The sequence below is a fragment of the Micropterus salmoides genome, unplaced genomic scaffold (genome assembly GCF_014851395.1).
Source record: "Micropterus salmoides isolate LMB-PRFRI ecotype aquatic unplaced genomic scaffold, ASM1485139v1 Ms_hic_scaffold_8, whole genome shotgun sequence".
Lineage (NCBI taxonomy): Eukaryota > Metazoa > Chordata > Actinopteri > Centrarchiformes > Centrarchidae > Micropterus > Micropterus salmoides.
Window position 1 is genome coordinate 24278019 of NW_024044570.1, and position 19680 is coordinate 24297698.

Genomic DNA, 19680 nt, shown 5'->3' on the forward strand with positions numbered 1-19680 from the left:
CTTTCAAATTGTTGATGATTACTCATTTCCTCACTGGCTCTGGGGATAGAACATAGATGGCAAGGCAGACTGGAGATGCTTAAAAATAGCCAATTAACAGTTCAATGTCTATTTGAACCTATTTAATCCCTAACTTAGTAATCGTAGTTGATTGAGTGGTCCAATACACGTGCAACAACATTTGATTGCTTTGGATTTAATTATGTTTTTAGAATAATTTATCAGTAAAAACTAGATTGTCTAGACTGTTTGAGAGACATAATTACACCAAGTGAATGACAGAAACAGACATGAAAAATTTATTTGCGTGTGTTTGTGTGACAAAATGAATACAGTCAAAAAATATCCAAAGGAACAGCCAATATTTAGTTATGAATCAACATTTATTAGTTATATTTGTATATGTACACCAAAGGTACAACACTTATTGATATGTAGAAACAGATTTTTTTTATGTATACCATAGACCATGGAAAGAAATCATGTCTTTTTTTGTCTTTTTTGCTTGAAAGTGTATCTCCCCCCACATACATACACTCTGCCTTTACATCAAAATTACAACAGCTTTACAAAGAGGGAAGGCCTAGAAAAGTAAGATCAGGAAAGCACGTTGTAGGCAGGAGTGAGGCAGGTCATCAGCTCTGTTTAGGAGCTTCTTCAAAAGGACACGTTTCAGTAGAAAAGGACAAGCTTGAAGATATACTGGCTCTTTGTTGAAATACCGTGTCATTCAATTTCCATTTAATCAGTACCATTTAGCTCAGCAAGTTCCAGGTGTTTGTGCGTGCATTTTCGTGTGGAAAGCAAAAAAAGGCAAGTAAAGGCAGTTTACAGGGTTGGATTTCTATAAACCCCCATAACGTCGATGGCATGTCAGAGGTCAAATGTGGCATGTTGTGGCATGTAGACAGGGTAACACAGAATCTAAAAGATCTAGATGTCCGTGTCTTGCAGCTTTAAATGCAGATGCACCAGGTAAACAAAAATACAACGGCATATCAGGGCCATTGTAGGTACCAAAATGTTTTTAAAAACGCTTGGTGAGGGGTGTAACATTCCAATAAAAATTATTGTCTGAGATTAAAGTCACATACTTATGAGAAAAAAACTCGTAAAATACTATTTTTCACCTGTGCTTATATTGTTAAAGGCTCTGTACTCTATCAAGCAGGGCGTGCAGATATTAATAACAACAGCCGTCACATATAAGCTAATTTCACCAACCTGTATTATGAAATACTTCCTCAGTTCAAAGACCAAAAACATAACAAATTGGGGAAGAGCTGCAGGCATTTATAAATGACTAGGATGTGACATACTTTCAAGTGGCTTTGTTGCAGTCCCTCATATCTAACTAACTGTTTGAAAGCTCAGAGAATATCCAAGGAATACCCCCACCCCACCCCGGCTCCGTAATTTATTAATTTAAAAAAATATCTACAATGGCCCTAATATGCCATCGTACAAAGATGCCTGAGACTAAAGCCAGTTTTCTCCATTGAAAAGACAAAATGGTTCAGATGAGTCACCTGAGGAAGGAATGTTGCATTATACTGTAACAGGCATTTGAATACATTGCATGATGTTTGTTCTTTAACTCAGATAACTATTATAGGCTGTGTTTGATTCCTCACTCTATCCTACATACAGGGCAAATTTGACCTTTTCCTTTATTTGTCTCTCCTTTTGGCAACCTTTATCCCAGTAATTCCGACCAAAACAAGTCATGCTGGCCCCCTTCATCAGAACAAAAACTTTCCCTCGCTCTCTTTCTCTCTCTTTTGTTTCTCCCTTTGTCTTTCTCGCCTTCAGGCAAACAGTGTTTGCTCCAGAATCACTGTATTTTTCAGAAAATTCTGCATTGCCTCTGAACAGAGCAATTACATATTTATTTATGTACAATGAAAATGAATGCATACTGCTTATATCTTCATGGAACAAACATTCAAAACGCTTACATTAGATTTAAAAAAAAAAAAAGATATTTATATATTGGTGTGTGACAGGTAAGTAAAACAACTAGTTAACAGCTATTAGAGCATAAAAAAACAAGCAATTTATTACACGATTTCCTCTCTATACATTTCGTCTAATCTAATTTTACTCAGGACATAGATGATTTTTTTTTCTAGAGGATTACATTAAAAATGTCACAGCAATGAAACTATATTCCTACATACCATTTCAATGCCCCCCCAAAAGAAAACAAAAGGAACAAAACAAACAAACAAACAAAAACATCTGTTACCTACAATATATACACAAAGTGCAAGGAGGCACTTTAAAATATCATGCTTTTAAGATAGTGGTGCAAAAAAATAATTATAATTTTATTTTATTCATGCTTCTAAAACCGTGAGTTTGAACATAATAGTGGTCCAACACTCAATCCCCATTGATGACACTATGGTCTGCATTGTCTCCTTACTGGAGAGATTCTTTTTTTTTCCTGAAGATCACATGGTCAAAAGATCAGGCTCAGAGGGCCTGTTCGGGTGTCAGTACTGTGCTCCGCGGCATGCTTGATTACAATTATAAATGTAGTGACCTTCAAGGTTTAAGACTGCTTGTGTGCATTTGGAAAAATAAAATCATGTGTGTGTGTGTGTGTGTGTGTGTGTGTGTGTGTGTGTGTGTGAGAAAGTGTGTGTCTTCATGCTTGCTTTTGTGTGTATGGTGTGCATCAGTCTGCGCAGTGCGTACAGCAAAACACCAAGTGGGCTCTATGTTGTATCAAAGCACACTTCTGTTAGCCAAGCTTTAAAAAAAAAAGCAAAAGACATCTTCTGAGAGTGGGTTTCAGGTACTAAAGGACCGAGTGTTGTACTAAGTGTTTTGTTAAGTTCTCTAATGTTACTTTAATTGGCATTTGTTTGAAGTGAACATCTTCAAGGCAAGGTTGTCATTAGCGCACATGACAAAACACAAGACAAGAGAGAAGGACACAATACTGATAAAGAAATCCAATCCACAAACCCACACCACAGAAGTCTCACCTCTCACTCACACAGGCTAAAAAAAGATTAACAGCCAGTAGTACAGCTTTGTTTGTGTGTTTGCAGGTTAAGCCATTTGGTTCTATGAGAGGAATATATTTTTATTACCTGATAGGTTGGCAACATTCTGGCAAAATGCATGTGAAGTGTCCATTGTTCTGTTCTGTGTTTCCTAACATGTCTTTGCACCAGTATGGACACACAGCTGCAGCATCTAGGGTTTTGTAGAAACAGTCTTGAGCTCTGGTGGCTAAAATATATCATTGTTTACCTTTTTAGGTCTGGCTAAACAAGAAGCTGGCAAGCCTCCCCGAAGCATTATAGCAATGAGCTGCCTCTGTTTGTGCAAGCCAAGAATCCATCTGACAGCCGAGAGCTACTTCTTCCTTCGTTTCTTTATTTTGAAATTCTTCTGGTGGTTCACCTTGTGTACTCTGTCAGTGTTCAGTAATAGCCGTTCCTGTGCTTTCAGAGAGAACACAGGTTGAGGGATCACTCAACCGCTGGAATATAATCTGAATATCTGTGTGTGTGTGTGTGTGTGTGTGTGTGTGTGTGTGTGTGTGTGTGTGTGTGTGTGTGTGTGTGTGTGTGCTTCCTGTATGTGCTACAAAACCTCTCTTCCCAGCACATTATCATATTATAAAATCACTATCTTTCACAAAGACCATTCCAGTAAACTGTCTCCGTTTTTAGAGTCAGCACTTTTAAAAGTTGTGCTGTCGAGAGGCCATTTTCTTGAAGCTCTAGTGAGCAAGTAAACATTTTAGGATTACAACATTTTTTCCTCCTGTAAAAGAGGAAACACACAAGCCTGAGAATAATTTGCTGTCCCTTATTGAGTTTTTAAAATTTTTTTTTTAAACTTGGAATACGATCAGTGTCGACGTGGAATAATGATGAAAATTATCCACATTGGGGTTTTGGTTATATTTGTGCTCTGTGACTCGGTTTGTGCTCTATATAATCTCTTTTTTGTGCTATAATTTCAGATATGTAAACTCCTTACTATTGTTTGTTTTTACAATAATCATTTTGATGCTAATTTCTTTTAATGTCATGTGCATCACAAAATGTTTTGTGGGGGAAAGTACTGTATAAAGTTTCATTTTCAGGGCAGGGATTTTTTTAAGCTTCATCGGAAAAAAGTGTTAATATCACGTGCTGTGCCAGCCACTTATAAACAGACGTTAATGTAGGAATTCTGAAGAATGTAATGAGAGTGACGTCATGGAGGCAGTTCAAAGGCCTCTGTGAGTTGATTGGTTATCTGCCTGTTTGGTCCCTATAATTTAGTTGGTCATGTTCTTAACCGCAGCTCTCCCTCTCTCTCTCTATCATACACACAGGCACACGCTCAAACAAGTTTTATATCTCACTCAACAGGTGACACAAAGAAAAAAGTCCCTTTTTTTCTTTTTTACAGTTGACCCAAAAAACCAAACAAAAGGGGGATAAAAAAAATGGGCTCCATGGTATGACTTATGCTTTCTAATTTCACTGTGAATGTGCTTGTAGTTTGAGAGGCTCAGCATGGTCGTTCTCCCTGCTTCCTACCCTTTCATCAGTTTGCTGGACCTCAGGGATAGTGGGTAATGTTCGGCAAATGCAGTCAGATTCACTCTAAAGGCAGTTTAAGAATCGAAAGTGATGTTCTCAGATGAGAGACTGAGATGGAGAGGAAAATCAGTGACAGCAATGTAAAGCCAGGAAGTTCAGTACAAACATTACAGTGGTTGTCATGATAAATGCTCCTGCTCTTCTTCTGACATTAAAATAATGAACCACCTGTATGAAACTTGGAAGATGATCTCAGCGCATCCCATGTTAAACAGCCACTTCTTCTCTCATCTTATAAATGTAGAACCAAGATATACTGCAAGGAATAGCTTATCTAATAAATATCTCTTTTTTTCTCTTCCTTCCCTCCCCAAGCCTTGAAGTATGTTGTGCAAGTATCCGCTATGTAGGATATAATTGTGCTCTAACAGGTAAAGTATACCTCTGTTATAATTTCACGGTTAAGTGAATTAGTATTATATATCAGTCAGATAGACAGTTGCAAAAACGTTTAAAGGGACTAATAAAAAAAAGGAAAGAAAACTAAACTACATAAAAAAAAACAATTAGTAGTTCTGTTCGTGTGACTTTTTTTTCCATTCACTCTTTTTTATCACCAAGTAGGAAAGCTTGTGGAGCCCAGGAGCAGGGGATCTCTGTGCTGCCATTATTCATGTTTCCATGGTTCCTCCTCAACAAGCGTGCACTCCGCAGCAGAGCCGTTAGTAGCTGAGGTTACCTGTAAGCATTTAGCAGGAAAATCTAAACAGTGGATCCAAGGCACAGACAAAAACACAGTTCATTTCTTATGAAGCATTGGATCAAAGAAATTACTTTAATACTGCATTGTTGATTCAATGCTCCCACTTATGAGATAATATTACTAAGTTTCAGCAAAGCAATCTGATTGGTCAATCAGGCTTACAAAGCTTAGAAAGCATGATTGACCATGGTTTATTTGCTATGCCATCAAAAAAGCAACTTTAACAATCATTCCTGCTATGTCCTGGTTTTATAAGCCACATGTAGGTAAACTTTTCAGAGAATACACAACTATAAACATTTTATAACTGTAAAGCCACGATACCAGTTAGGACATTCTTTTCTGTAATTTTGGGTACTGTAGTGAAGTCAACTTTGGCAATTAAAACGCACCCTCTTATGTATCATAGCTAGTTTGCAACATGCAAAAACTGTGAAGGAATACTGTAGGGCCACTGATGATGATTATGCTTATGGTAGCTCTAAGAGTGTAGTTTCTTTTACTGACCTGGGATCAGACCACACATTTATGATGACCAAAAACTCAACAGGCAGTAAAAAAAAATACAAGTGAATAAATTATGGAAGAATAGACAGATTACACAGAAAACAAGGTACAAACACTAAAGAATGAATGCATTGTTACTTTTAGCTATTTTGCAAGCACAGTGTTTTTTAAAAAAATTGGTTAGAAATGTGAGTCATGCTATTTACAGGCTAAATGGAACAGGAAACAAAAAAAAATAGTTATGGTGGAAACTGGAAATAGCAAGCCTTTGTGTCACATTTGTATGTAAATGTCCATTAATAAATAGAGACTCAGAAAGGAGGATGTGACTTTTCACTATGGATAGATTACTTGTGTGACAGGTTACCAGCGTTTCTAGGCAACACCTTTCATCCTTTAATAAATGAATAGGCTCATCAGCAGACCTTTTCTGCCAGGGCATGTGTGTGTGTGTGTGTGTGTGTGTGTGTGTGCGTGTGTGTGCGCGTATGTGTGTGTGTCCGTGTCAGGGAAGAAGTACTCTGGACTCCCACATATTATTCTAAAAGTCTAGAATACATTTAAAGACAGGGTGTGTTTTACATTACGGGTGCTACTTCACAGCTTTCCGATTTCACACGCAGTTCTCACAATGTACAGAAATAGCTGGTGGCAATGCGCAAAAACCCTGAATCAGTGACAGCGTGGTAGATGTGTGTACGTAGGGAATATGTGAACTGCTAATTAGCCATAACACTTTCCCACTCTACGGTGTAAATCTTACAGGAAAGGTTGACTGTTTGGAAATGAGTTGGTTAAACAATTGAAATTAGCTACATTCCAGATAAAGCAGAGTGAACCACACCGAACATTAAGCTGAACAAAAGGAAAATGAAAAGTGATTACAGGAAAGGGGAAACATTATTCCATAGAGAGGATCTTTGGAAAATGCATGATGTGTCAACTTTTGATAGATGGGAGGGCTGCCAAATAATTCCTCAGGGTCATAATGAGGATTATCTGTCTCTGCCTTTTGAATTAAGGCCAATCCCCAACAGGTTACAGTCATCAGATTAGGCTAATTATGTAGAGAGGTGTGATTTATCCCTCACTTGCATGCACTAAAAATGAATTCTTTTTTAGTTAGTTCATTTTGGAAACCTTTTGGCAAGAGCGCTTTGAGTTTTTGGACGTTCATTCAACACAAAAGCTGCTATTCCAGAAGAATAACATACATACGTACACATGCAACCGTTCTCTTCCTTCACTTCTGTCATAAAATAACAGTAGGTATATTTACATTATTATGTAAAAAGATGCAATGAATAAAAGAAACAGAGTCAAGCAAGGTGCAGAGTGAGCATGCAACAACAGAGGGGGTTATATAGAAGTCTCTATGTCCGTAAGCATTAATTGTACCTTGCATTCATCTACTACAACAGAATTGTTAGCAGTGACGGTAGCAGTTGTGGTAGAGGTAGAGGTAGAGGTAGAGGTAGCGGTAGCGGTTAAGACGCACTGGTTGGAATTGTTTTCGTGATGGTTCTTCATGTCATCGTAATAAGACTGGGTCTTCGTCATCATTTCAATGTCATCTGATTTAGCCGTGTGCGCATCCAGCTCGTCCAGCTCTGCCTTGGACATGTGGTACACGATGCCTGCACCATAGGAGTCACCCACCACGTTCACTGAAGTCCTGAATCGATCCCTGAGGAGAGACAAACCAGGCAAGAAAGATGGTTTTCCATACTTTATAAAAATGAGAAAAATACAAGTAGAGATTTCCAGATGAATGGAAAACAAAAACCTAAAATAGAGGTAAAGGGAAATCACAACCACAATATATATTTTTGTCTTGTCAAACTCACAGCAGCCAGTCAACAGCAACCAGCAGACTGATGTCTTGGGTTGGCAGGCCTACAGCAGTAAGGATCAAGAGCATAGTCACCAGGCCGGCACTGGGAATACTGGCTGCTCCAACACTGGCCAGGGTGGCTGTCAGACTGGAAAACACAGCGAAGCAGCAATCAATCCTATTCTCCAAAACCACTACGATTAACCACACCCTGCCGCAACTCCTCACAGACATAAATAAATGTGAAATGGCTAAACTACACAGCAACAGATGAAGACTTTCGTTCTCTATGGTACTTGTATAAAGAGCAGCAGCTGAAGAGCGCCAGAGTGGGTCATCCAACGCACATGAAGAGAGGTTCAAATGTGAGAGATGGGATGTTTAATTTGAGGGGTTTGTGGATTGATATGCCATAAAAATGTCAGGCTGAAGGTCGTCCATCCTTGACTCACCGTATTAACAGGAGAGCATTAGGGGATAGTTACAGATATTTATTATTATTTTATTTAAACCCACTTTAAATAGTGGGAATTACAATTCTTAGTGTTATGATTAAAAATACCCACTTGAGAAGCCTATTTTCATACAGGGATGTCTGAAATATCATGGAGGGTTTCATCATTTCACAACACTAATACTGACATTTCATACAATGCAAATGTTCACATCACACAGAGCATCTGGGTCTTTTCTATGTCCAGAGACAAAGCTAAATCTGTGCAATGATACTTACAGTTTTCATCACATAATTTCAGCTCAGCTCAAACTGTAAACATAAGCATGAAATGACATCAACTAATAAAATCTGATATGCTTGAAGTCTATCATGAGTGTCTCCTGACCTGACAGTGACAATCTGACCAGGGTCAAGGTGGATGCCATTCATCTGGGCAATAAAGATGGCTGCAACAGCCTCATACAGAGCAGTTCCATCCATGTTGATGGTGGCACCGACTGGGAGCACAAAACGAGTGACTCTTTTGTCAATACCCAAGTTCTCCTCCAGACAACGGAAGGTGACAGGCAGTGTACCAGCACTGGAGGGAAAACAAGGAAATTTTAGGTTATATTTTGAATCAGCTGCACATATATCAAAAATGAAATGTCCAGTCATTTTAATGCTGACCTGGAGGCTGTCCCCAGGGCAGTGATCCAGGCCTGGAAGATGCCCAGGAAGAAGGTGAAGGGGTTTTTCCTGACGATAACAAAGTAGATGCTGGGCAGGAAGATTGCTCCGTGGATGATGAGGCCAATAATTACAGTGACCATATACATGCCCAGCTGCCTGGCCACCACCTCCAGGTCCTTGATGGAGATGATCTTACCACAGATGAGACAGGCAATACCAAAGGGAGAGTACCTGACGAGACGGATTTAGCTTTGACTACAGAAAAGAAGGGATTTCACACAAATTCTGCTTCATGTAGCTACACTATTTTAAAATGTTGTAATGACTTGAGAAATAACTTGGCGTTAACAGTTATTTCTGACTTGAAATAATTAAATGAGTCAATGAGATTCTTAAGTGATACTAACCACATGATCAAGATGACAATTTTCATCACAATCTCATTGAGGATGTTGAAGAATTCAATCATGAGTCTGGCCTTTTCTCCCATCTTGCCCATGCAGATGCCAAATGCAATAAAGAAACCAATCAGACCTGTGACAGAAAATCATAAATGTATCAAACTTTGAATACCAGTGTGGAGAGGTGAGATGACTACCACATGAGGGGAGTATTATTTGAAGATGAGACATTCAAGGTTTGGATTACATTTACAGCCAGAAACATTAGGTTTATCCAGATGTTTGCTACTGTGAATTTCTGTAAATGTAATACTGTAAACTTTGCTTTTATTTTTAGCCATGCTAGCTGCATGGATGACAATGTTAGTTGGTCAGTTCACCACTTTGGTCAAATATCTCAACAACTTTTAGATGAATTGCCATGCAATTTGGTGGAGATATTTATGGTGCCCAGAGAATGAATCCTAATAACTTCGGGGATTCCCCGATTTCCTATTGCACCATCATCATGTCAGAGTTTTCACTTGTCCTGAGAAGTATGTTCTTTAGATTGGCAATGACATGACCATGTTTCTGACTTTAGTCATCCCTTGACTTTTCCTGTAGCACCAACATGGGGTTCTTATTTATGGTTTTGAGGGAAATGTCTTAACTATTGGATGTATTGCCGTGACATTTGATACACCCATGTCCCTCTCAGGAGGAATGATCTTAACTTTTCATTTAGCACAATCATCAGGTCAAAAATTTCTATTTGTTGTATACATTGATTTATGACCAAAAACCTGCAAAACTAATGACATTCCCATCAGCATCATCTAAACTAAACATGCCGAAAAGTATGCCAGCTAAACATCAGCATGTTAGCATTGTCATTGCGAGCATTTTAGGATGCTGATAGTAGCATTTGGCTCAAAGCAACGCTGTGCCTAAGTATGGCCTCACAGAGTTGCTGGCATGTCTGTAGACTCTTAGTCTTGTTAACTGTTAATTATCTATACACTGTGAGTGTTTTTGGTTGGTTACATACCCAGAACATTCATGCCACTTTTGAACTGTAGGGACTTTCTGACGATGTACTGAGGCTCCTTGGTAATGTTAGCCACTAGGCCCTCCAGGGTGGTGGCATTGACATCCTCCTCAACAGCCACTTCTATCTTCTTTGTGACAGTCTGGATCTGAGTTAAATGAGGAAAAGATACTAGTGGTGAGTTTGTTGACCAATGCTGGAATCAGATATGATGTATCCCTATGACACAAGGCCACTCAGCTGTCAATAATCGTGTTTGCAAATCTGCTTCTGCTTTGGTGTGTCTTTATATCCAATGTGCATTTAGTGTTCATCTGTTATAAAAGCCTCGACTAGGAAATAAAGACAGTAATGGACACTCTACCTATTTTCCAGACAGACAATACTGCAATTCTCTCAAACTTGATGTCAGGCCACAATGGATATTCCATATTAAATTATGCCACTCATACAAGACTAACAATGACTTTCATATATCACTGACAGACTTTCTAAGCATCTAGCACCTGCGCTGACAATCAAACTTCAGTATTAAGCCATGTGTCTTGTTACTGTTGTCCTCCATTTACCTGTTGGAAACAAGCCTGCACCAGATTCTCTGGGAACAGGTTCCTGATCAAATCAAAGAAGGCATCCAAGCTGGACACATCATCATTGACCTCGCCCTCGCCCAGATTCTCCTTCAGTTTGGGGTTGCCAGGGTGGATCAGTAACACTAGGATGACTCCCAGAACAGCAGCAATAATAGTGGTGCTCATGTAGTAGACCATAGCTCTGGTGCCCAAGCGACCGCTAGATTTGGCATCCAAACCAGCCAGACCTGCAGCCAAAACAAGCAAGATCGTGTTTTCACCTGCTAATTACTTACTGAATGGAAATGTTGACCTACCAGTTTGGGGCATGCAGGCTGGACGCAAAGACTGTAGGTGATTACATAATTGTGTTCATCATCATGTGCATGGCATTATATATTGCATGAAATATTTTCAATTATGATTTCAGAATCAGGATTTCAGTAATAACAGGGCATTCTCTTTGTGTCTGTCTTTAGCAGTATCACAGCAATGAAAGGTGACGATGAAAAATTTAAGTTTATTTGCCCTAGTAATCAATTTCAACCAACCCGTTCTCATTCCTAGGGAGTCAAATACCAATGCTTTGTCAAGTCTTTCGGGGTCTGGTACCACCACACATGGTAGCCTTTAGCATTATAGTTCAGCGCACTGGGGGAAGCCCTTTAGAGTCATTGTTTAACTCTTAAAGTAGGCCTTGTATGAATAACAGAAAGGTCTAAGTAAGGAGTTAGCTGGCCAAGCCTAACCAAATTGCGAATTCTGACAACGTTAATCACTAGTTTTATTTTGAAAGCCTAACCAAACGTTGCATATTTATTCTTGCTAACTTGACCTTGGAGCCCTATACATGGCAAAGCGACGCTGAAAGGTAGTAAGGGTGTTTAAAAGCCACTTCAAGGGTGTTGACCAAGTGTCCATTTGTGACGAGCTGGAAATGAGAATGGGTTGATTCAACTGTACATGAGCTCTGTCAAATGTGTATAGATACAATGCAAACACACCAGTAAAACATATTTTCTTAAAATAACATAATATATTACTATATAATGTATTTGCCATAAGTGATCTGTCACACAGCACCTGTGATTAAACTGGAGATGATGAGTGGGAGGATCAACATCTTCAGCATCCTCATCAGGATATCTCCAGGAAAAGAGATCACCATGACAATATCTGGGTGGATCGGAGAGGCAACACGGAGCAACATCCCTGATACAGCTCCTAAGATCACACCTGAAGTGCAAGGAGGAAGATGAGTGAGTGAAACTGCAAGTGTATAATTGCAAAATAGAAGATATTTGGGAATGATATTGACAAGTGAAAGAAAAGAAAATCAGATATTAGATTTTTTTTAAATGAAAGCATGTCTTATGGGTGTATTCTGGGCTGATGGGGAAAGTTTAAGAAGAAGTGATATAAGTTAATAAGTGACCTCTGCCTCTTATCAGTTTAGTTGTTTGGAGTTGTACAACAGGCTGTCTGTTACATGTTTAAAGAGAACAGTGGGTTGAGCAGATAAAACTGAAACCTGCTAAAAGAGAGTAAAGCTCACGGAGGATTAATTTTGGATCTTTTTCAAGCAACGGAGAAAAAAGAAGTAGTTGACCCTAATCTTAGGTTCACCTTGTGCCTCACTGGAATAGTTCTGCTATTCAGTAGATTCTTTGCTGCCTTACCTATCCTCTGGCCCCATTTACTTTCAATAAGCCTGGAAACAGTTACATTTGAAAGATCAGCCCATCCCTAACAAAGCCACTGTTGACCTTTGACATATGTCTCTTCCAACTAACTGCAACAAACATGTTATTTTCCTGCCACACAGTGTTTCTGCAAGTAAAGATGACCTCTCTCTGCTCTAACCCCCCCTGCAGCCCAGCCTACCAGTAGCTGGCCTCTGTGTCTGTCCATCTCAGGCCAGAAGAAAAATCCAGAAACCCACCCCACCACCACCCCGGGGCTGCACTTCCTCTGCTACAATACCACTGCCAAAGATCACACAGCCCGAGACGATGTTTAATAACACATATTTGAATCAAAAGCCCTCCAGCTTTAAAATAAAAAAAAACAAAGTAAGATGTGCTCTGTGCTTCAATCTGTCCTTCAGTCTAGCAGCATCCCATGAGGTCTGCACACCCAATGGTTTTGGATGGCACTTGATTTCCTGTGCCTTCTCTTTGGCTCTTTTGCAAGTTCTCATTTAGGCTCTTATCTGCCAAGTGACAGATGATCAATGATCATGCTGGCACCACTTGCTTTGCAAGAGTCCTGCCAAGTGGGGTGAGATGTACACATTACGCACACTCTCACCGACACACATCCATGCAAGCAGGAAACATACAGACAGGCACACCATACATGGCTAAATGAAATATACACACTCATATCCAATATGAATTTATACAGTTTTATAACAGGTTCACAGCATAGGCTTATAAAATGGTAAGGGGGCATATAGCTGTCAGACACAACAAAATATAAATGATATATGCTGGTTAAACACAAATCTGATTCAAGACCTCTAACCAGAAATTGCATCACCACTTTAATTTCCTCTTTTCATTAAATCTCCCCCTGTAGCACATTGAGCCACTGCTATAATCACAATATTTTTCATGCACCACCAGAGCTGTTTGGGTGTCCAGTGCTGCAGAGAGCTTTTGATAGCAACAGGTGGCACGGAGCTGGGGAAGGTCAGGACACCCAGTCATCTTACTGTCTGGTACAGTGATCAAGCACAGATGGCATCTCCTCCTCATATTACAAGCAAGCTGCATAATTGAGCTCTGAGTTAACACAACACTGAGCTCAGCGGTTGTCGGTGCCCATCTTTAGCATGCCTCACTTTTTATTAGCTACTTGAGGAAGAAAAGAAAGAGACAAAAACTCACCAATGATGAGGTGACTTACCGAGGACAGTGAGCGTGAGCAGAAGGTTCTTGAACATCTTGGAGCAGATTTGGGCACACTTGGACTGAGGCCTGGCCTCAATGGGCTCCAGGTGACTCTCATGCATCCTCACCTCAACTTGTTTAGGCATACTGTTGGCACTGTGACAGAGAGAAAGAACAAATTAAACTTTTATTTACAAAATACAAAACCATCAAGCTGAACCCCTTCTAAAACACACACTTGGTCGTACAGCATGCTGTCACATTCTGTCATACATGTGTGGTCACTCTGAGAAAGAACAAGGCATTATGTTGACTATAATAAAACACAGCACCATAATACAGAAGGCAGATCATTTGGATGGGCATGATGTCTCTGGAAACCATTATATATTTTTTTAAAAAACAGTGCATAATGAAAAATGTTAAGCGTTCAAGTGTGCTGCCAAGCTGACACTCCAACACTCCAACACTGTTCATGGTTACTAAATCATCCAACAGATGGAAGCTGGCTACAAGCTGCTGCTAGTAAAATGTCGGTCCTTTGGGGTAATACTTCAAACACATAGCATCTCAAGTAAGTTTATTAAAAACGGATTCTCTGAATCTTTTAAGCACAGCATTTTGTTAGAGATTTATGTAATTTCTGTATTTTGATCAAATAAAAATTGTCTGGGGTTAGCAATAATTTAAAGACATATCTCACTAGGTAATTAGACTGACTGTAATTTTTTTTTCATGCATGAAGAAATGGCAGGAATGAAATATTTTGAAAAAGTAGTTATATTCATGACATTAACATTCACAGAACAAACAGTGAAGCAGATTGGATTTTGAATACAACTTTCAAACATATGTATGTTTTATTAATTAATTACGGTGTGAAGGTTTCACTGTATAGACAATAAGAGACAAAAAAACCCTGGTGAGTATCTACAGATATTCGTTTAAGACAATGATAAAAAAGAAAGGAGGAGGAGCAAACATATTGACTGTTAGGACTTATGCCCCTACATATACATTCTCTCTCTCTCTCTCACATTTGATTGTGTGACAGTTTAGAAGCACACAAAAACTAAAATACAATTGTAGTCACACAGACCCAATGATAGATGACTTATTAAATGATTTCCCATCATAGGCAGCACAGAGCAGTTTCCTGCCGTCCCATTGAGGTGTAAATGAGTTGGTTAGTGAGAAGACAGCCAGCTGTGTCTGTCAAATACCAGATAGGCAGGTGTTCAATAACTCTGTCAGAAAGACAGTGACGGGGAATGAGAAAGGACAGTGGCTTTGTATTGGTTGTCTCCTCAACAAGTTGCATCAATAGTCTATCAAATTGTCTTGCTCTGTCTTTTTTTTTATTTAGGAAGAAAAATAAACGTCTCTTTGTTGCAATTCATCTCCAATAAGCCCATGAAAATGTCTGCTGTGATGAATTACAAAGAAAAGCAAAAGAGAAATAATGTGACACTGACCTTTCACCTAACCCCTGGGGTTCATGGCCCTAAAACTCACAAATCCTTCCATTTGTGAGTGGTGAAGTTATTTTTTTTGTCCTTACACCCTCCCCCCATAGTCCTAATGAAATCAGAACACTGCTTAGATATTAATCATGTTGGCTGTCAATTTTTTTTCAAAGCTGACAATTGATCAAAGGCAAGACAGCTCAAATCATTTGGAAAACCTCTCTGCAACCAAAAGGCTTTTGATGGTGTTATTGTTGTTGGGTAAGTAGTCACTAATAATTCCACATGAACACAGAGAGAGAGAGAGCGAGAGAGAGAGAGAGAAAGAGAGAGAGAGAGACTCACACATTTACACACACCTCCCCCAGCTTTGTGTACTGCTGCGTTGTAAGCTTGGCTATAGGAAGACCACCTGGTCAGCTTCCAGGCACACAGATGGACAAGTCCTATCTCCTCTTATTAATTTCAAAGTGAAGTGCGAAATACAGAAAATACATGCAACCAGCAGGCAAAGGTATAGCTACCATTACTCTCAAGCTCTGCATTATTTCACACATAAGTAAAACGCCAGAAATAAAATGCGGAAAAATTAGCATTACCATGTAATCCCATTCCACAAGAGTGATGAGTGCTGTTAATAGAATTTTCACCCTTTTCTCTCCCTTTCATTATTTTTAGCTCTGAGAGAGAGATAGAGACGTTGGACGTCACCGAGGTCGGATATTATTCTGTCATGATCCTCTCATTAGCGCTTCTCTCACCAAGGAAGAGACAGATGAGACAGATGTGCGACCCAATGATAGATGACAATGAAAATGCACAGTGAGGAGAAAACTATCATTTCACAACAGTAGGAAATAAAAATGTGTCTTTTTATGTTACAGAATCATTTTACTGGATGGAAAATTCCCCTTCTGTACATCATTTTATCTTTCATTTATGAGCATAATGACATGACCTGACATGAGTATCATTTCTCCCTGCCCTGCAGTCTAATTCTGAGTTATTAAGCTTCAAAGTTGTCAGCATCCATTCACTTTAATGGATCTGAGCTGCTTCTTTTAGAAACTGTTAAGAGCCACTCACAAGCTAGGTTACTACGACTAAAAAGTCCAACAGAACCTCATAATGCAAAAGTCATGACATTCATATACAGACACACAGACACGCCTGCACACACATATACAGATTCTTCTTCTCAGTCTCTAATAGGATCATTTTATGAACCGGTCAATCTTGGCCAAGGGCTTAGTGAGATTAATTGCATTACAGGACTGTAAAGCCATGAAGAATTAATGAATGTCTTAATAAAACAACACCTGGTGTCAACCCAGGTGACTGAAAGACAAATTATAATTCCACATGCACAACACAATTTAGAGAAGTCCCCTTGTATTTTCTGGTGATGCACTGTAAAAAACAACAACTTTTAACTTCAACACAAAAATATTCAATTGCTTGAGTGTTGCTGAATCACCACAGTAAGTACCTGAAGTGAATGAACAGAGAAAGTGCAAGATGTAAAAGTATATTATGCTCATAACTGTAAATGGGATGCATAGTACTTACTTCATTTCTGGTGGAGTTGAGGTAAGTGCTATATACATTGACCAGGCTCAAACCTCCAGCCTTTGGTATTTAAGAGTGAATCAGAACAAGAATTTGTTAGTAGGATCACGACTGCTCCATCCAAAAGTGTTGCCAGATGTCAGCAGATAAGGTCCCAGGTACAGCCGGTGGCTGAAAACACCACAGCTCTGCTGACAGCTAGCAGCTCTCAGCTGTCCACCAGCTCTTCCTAAGCATCCAGAGAGGAGCGAGTCAACACAGCCCAGACGACAGACCCAGTCACAGCTACAGCAACCTGAATTGCCCCATCCTGATGTCTACAAACCCCACTCAGCCCCCACCCCCCCTGACTCCACCATTCACAACCAGCTACACACCAAGGCACACACAGAGAAGAGAACACATGCATACAACAATCCTAGAAATAAATAAATAAATAAAGAGGAAAAAGTGGTGGGAGGAGTCAACATCTGAGCTTAACAGTGAAATCCCTCAGGGACCCTCCATTCCCTGGACACTGTAATCCCCTCAGAGGGTACACTCCCAGACTCATCCAGCTACATGGGATAGCGTGGGATGATGCCTGCTAATGGCACAATGCGGACAGTAGTGCTTTGTAAGTAGTCCTTTGGCTGAGAGGGGAATACACGACAAAGGAATGATGGATGGAAGATTTAATGTCCATAATGTCGCCGTTTTGGGGCTTTGAGGTCATCCTGATGGACTATGTATTATGTCACTGTGTGTTGAGCCACAGCGGCCCAAGAGCATATATGATGAGGTATACATAGATATCTGCAAAAGGTTATATCACACAGATCAAATCATTAGATTAAACGATTTAATCAATATATGTAGAGAGAGAGATAATGTCCTCAATAAACTACAAAAACACTAATAAGGGAAGTTAGCTACAAAATATGTTTGTTTAAAGATACTGGCAAAATAAGGTCCACACACTCACTCAACATATTGATTTACATATCCCCACTATTCAATAAAAACTCCAAAGCACTGACTTCCCTCTAGTCTCCCAGCAGCATGGGACTTCACATCGTATTGAGCAGTATCACATTATTATAATTAGGGAAATGTGCTGGAAAGCCATTTCCTCTTCAAACACAACAACAACAAAAGCCAGAGGAATCCCATCTCTGTCTGTGAAAGGTTGTGTCATGAGAAATCACTCATCCTAAATCCCTTGACATGTCATACTCATTCAAAGGGCCCTGTCAGGGAAGCATTTTTTTGGGGGGGGGAGAGTAGGACAGAGAAGAAGGGGTTACAGGGGCGAGTAAGAGGGACACTAGAGGAGAAGGGGGTACTGGGGTCACACCAGCACCTCTCAGCCAAAAGAGGGGCCTGTGAGGGGAAGGCTGAGGCAGCCATCCCTTCTCTTGGCTGGCACCATGTGAAGCTCTCTGCTTCCTCTCTCTTCCTTCTGAGGGGCTTTGTTTCACACGCAAACAGTGGCAGTGGCCCCAACTCGCCCGGCCAAACGCTGCATCCAAATTGGCAAGGGCGAGAAAAGACGGGAGGGGGTTCGAATGGGAGGGGGTATAAGGGTATAGCATGGGTGGCAGTGGGGACAGTGGGCATGTCCAGAATGCCAGTTCTTTCAGGCCACTGATGTCATGCCTGTGCCCACCGTGGGAGAGCAGCGGAGGGACCAAGGCGCCCCTTTCTCTTTCCCCCTCCACAGTCTCTTTTTTTCCAGGATGAATGAATCTTTCACAAACGGCAGCCCATTGTGTCCCATAATCGACGGCGATTATCCCGATTTTATGCTGCTTTCCCAGTGCAAGGAGGTTCCCTGAGTGCTGGCATTGAGGACTGCTGCGATGCATCAAGGACCATGAGGGGTTGTCCTAGCAACGCTCTGCGGCTTACAGAGAAGGGGATCAAGGGGAAAGAGGAAGCTCATACCCACACACAGAGCATACAAACACATAGCCTGCACACATACCATATAAACATGGGGTACGGCTTGATAGATTAGCAAGCGGATGGACACGTTGAATCTTTTTCTCACCAAAGGATATTTTATTTCATAGACAAAGAAGTAATGAAGCATTTAAACACTTTTATAAAACTTCACAAGACATTTTTAAATAGAGGTTCTTTGGTGTCTGTGCTGCATAATTAATGAGCTACTGTCACACGCTTTGCCATACAATGCCGCTCATCCAAAACACATGCTTACATAATAATTAAGTTTGCACTAGTGGCCGGTTGTGTGGTTACACTTGTCTAATTCAGGTTGTTGGGATCCATGCATTAGCACAAGATGTAAATGAGAATACAAGTTTTCCACTAATCTGTTGAGGGGCCCGATGCCTGTTCTCATGACTGGAGCATCACAACATAATGTGAGGTAAAGACAACTGGAGCTGGGCCAGGCTCCGGATATATCTGGCCCCTCTGGGCCTCACAGCCACTTGCCATGCAGTGGGAAGAAATGGGTTCACACATACTGGCTGTGAAAAAGCCCCCCCCCCCTAATGAAGCTCTCAGCAAACACTTCAGGTTGTGCTGTGCATAGGAAGTGGGAGATAAATTCCAGCATCTGAAGAAAGGGAAGCTTTGTCACTCTACACCTCTCAATAATGTATCCCTAGATGCTTGTCAGAATGAATACATTCAGTGATAGATAGTGATAGAGAAATGTGTGGACTGTCCTGCAAATGTGGTTTCTTCCACTATCAGTGTAACCTACTGTTCTTCAGTACCTCAACAAAACACAGGAGACCCTCTAAGAGTGCTGCTTCTTAGAAACAGTATCTCCTGTGAGTAGTGGAACCAAAAAACTTCCCCATAGGGTAGAAAATGCCTCAAAACTTAAATACAGATTGTGGGTAGATACACACCCAAATGCCAAACCAGCACAGGGATTTCCTCTTCCCAGTATGCTTCTCAAACAACAGCCCAAATAAAATTTACCTTCCAGTTTCTCAGTCAG

General features: G+C 40.3%; 1 protein-coding gene across 3 annotated transcripts in view; it reads right to left on the reverse strand.

Annotated features, from left to right (window-relative positions):
* Nucleotides 1-364: 364 nt before the first annotated feature.
* LOC119894185 (excitatory amino acid transporter 2-like) overlaps nt 365-19680 on the reverse strand; it is a 31271-nt gene continuing 11955 nt past the window's right edge. Inside the window, exons 1-11 of one of the 3 annotated variants that reach the window (XM_038706772.1) lie at nt 16722-17016; nt 13703-13842; nt 11876-12028; nt 10790-11040; nt 10221-10368; nt 9197-9323; nt 8787-9020; nt 8503-8697; nt 7674-7808; nt 7225-7513; nt 365-5295 (exon numbers count right to left, since the gene is read on the reverse strand). In XM_038706772.1, the coding sequence (XP_038562700.1) occupies nt 5224-5295; nt 7225-7513; nt 7674-7808; nt 8503-8697; nt 8787-9020; nt 9197-9323; nt 10221-10368; nt 10790-11040; nt 11876-12028; nt 13703-13842; nt 16722-16759 (1782 nt within the window). In that variant the 5' untranslated portion in view covers nt 16760-17016 and the 3' untranslated portion in view covers nt 365-5223. Of the gene's footprint in view, nt 5296-7224; nt 7514-7673; nt 7809-8502; nt 8698-8786; nt 9021-9196; nt 9324-10220; nt 10369-10789; nt 11041-11875; nt 12029-13702; nt 13843-16721; nt 17017-19680 lie in introns of those variants that run through there. The other 2 variants (XM_038706774.1, XM_038706773.1) reach the window with 2 other exon arrangements.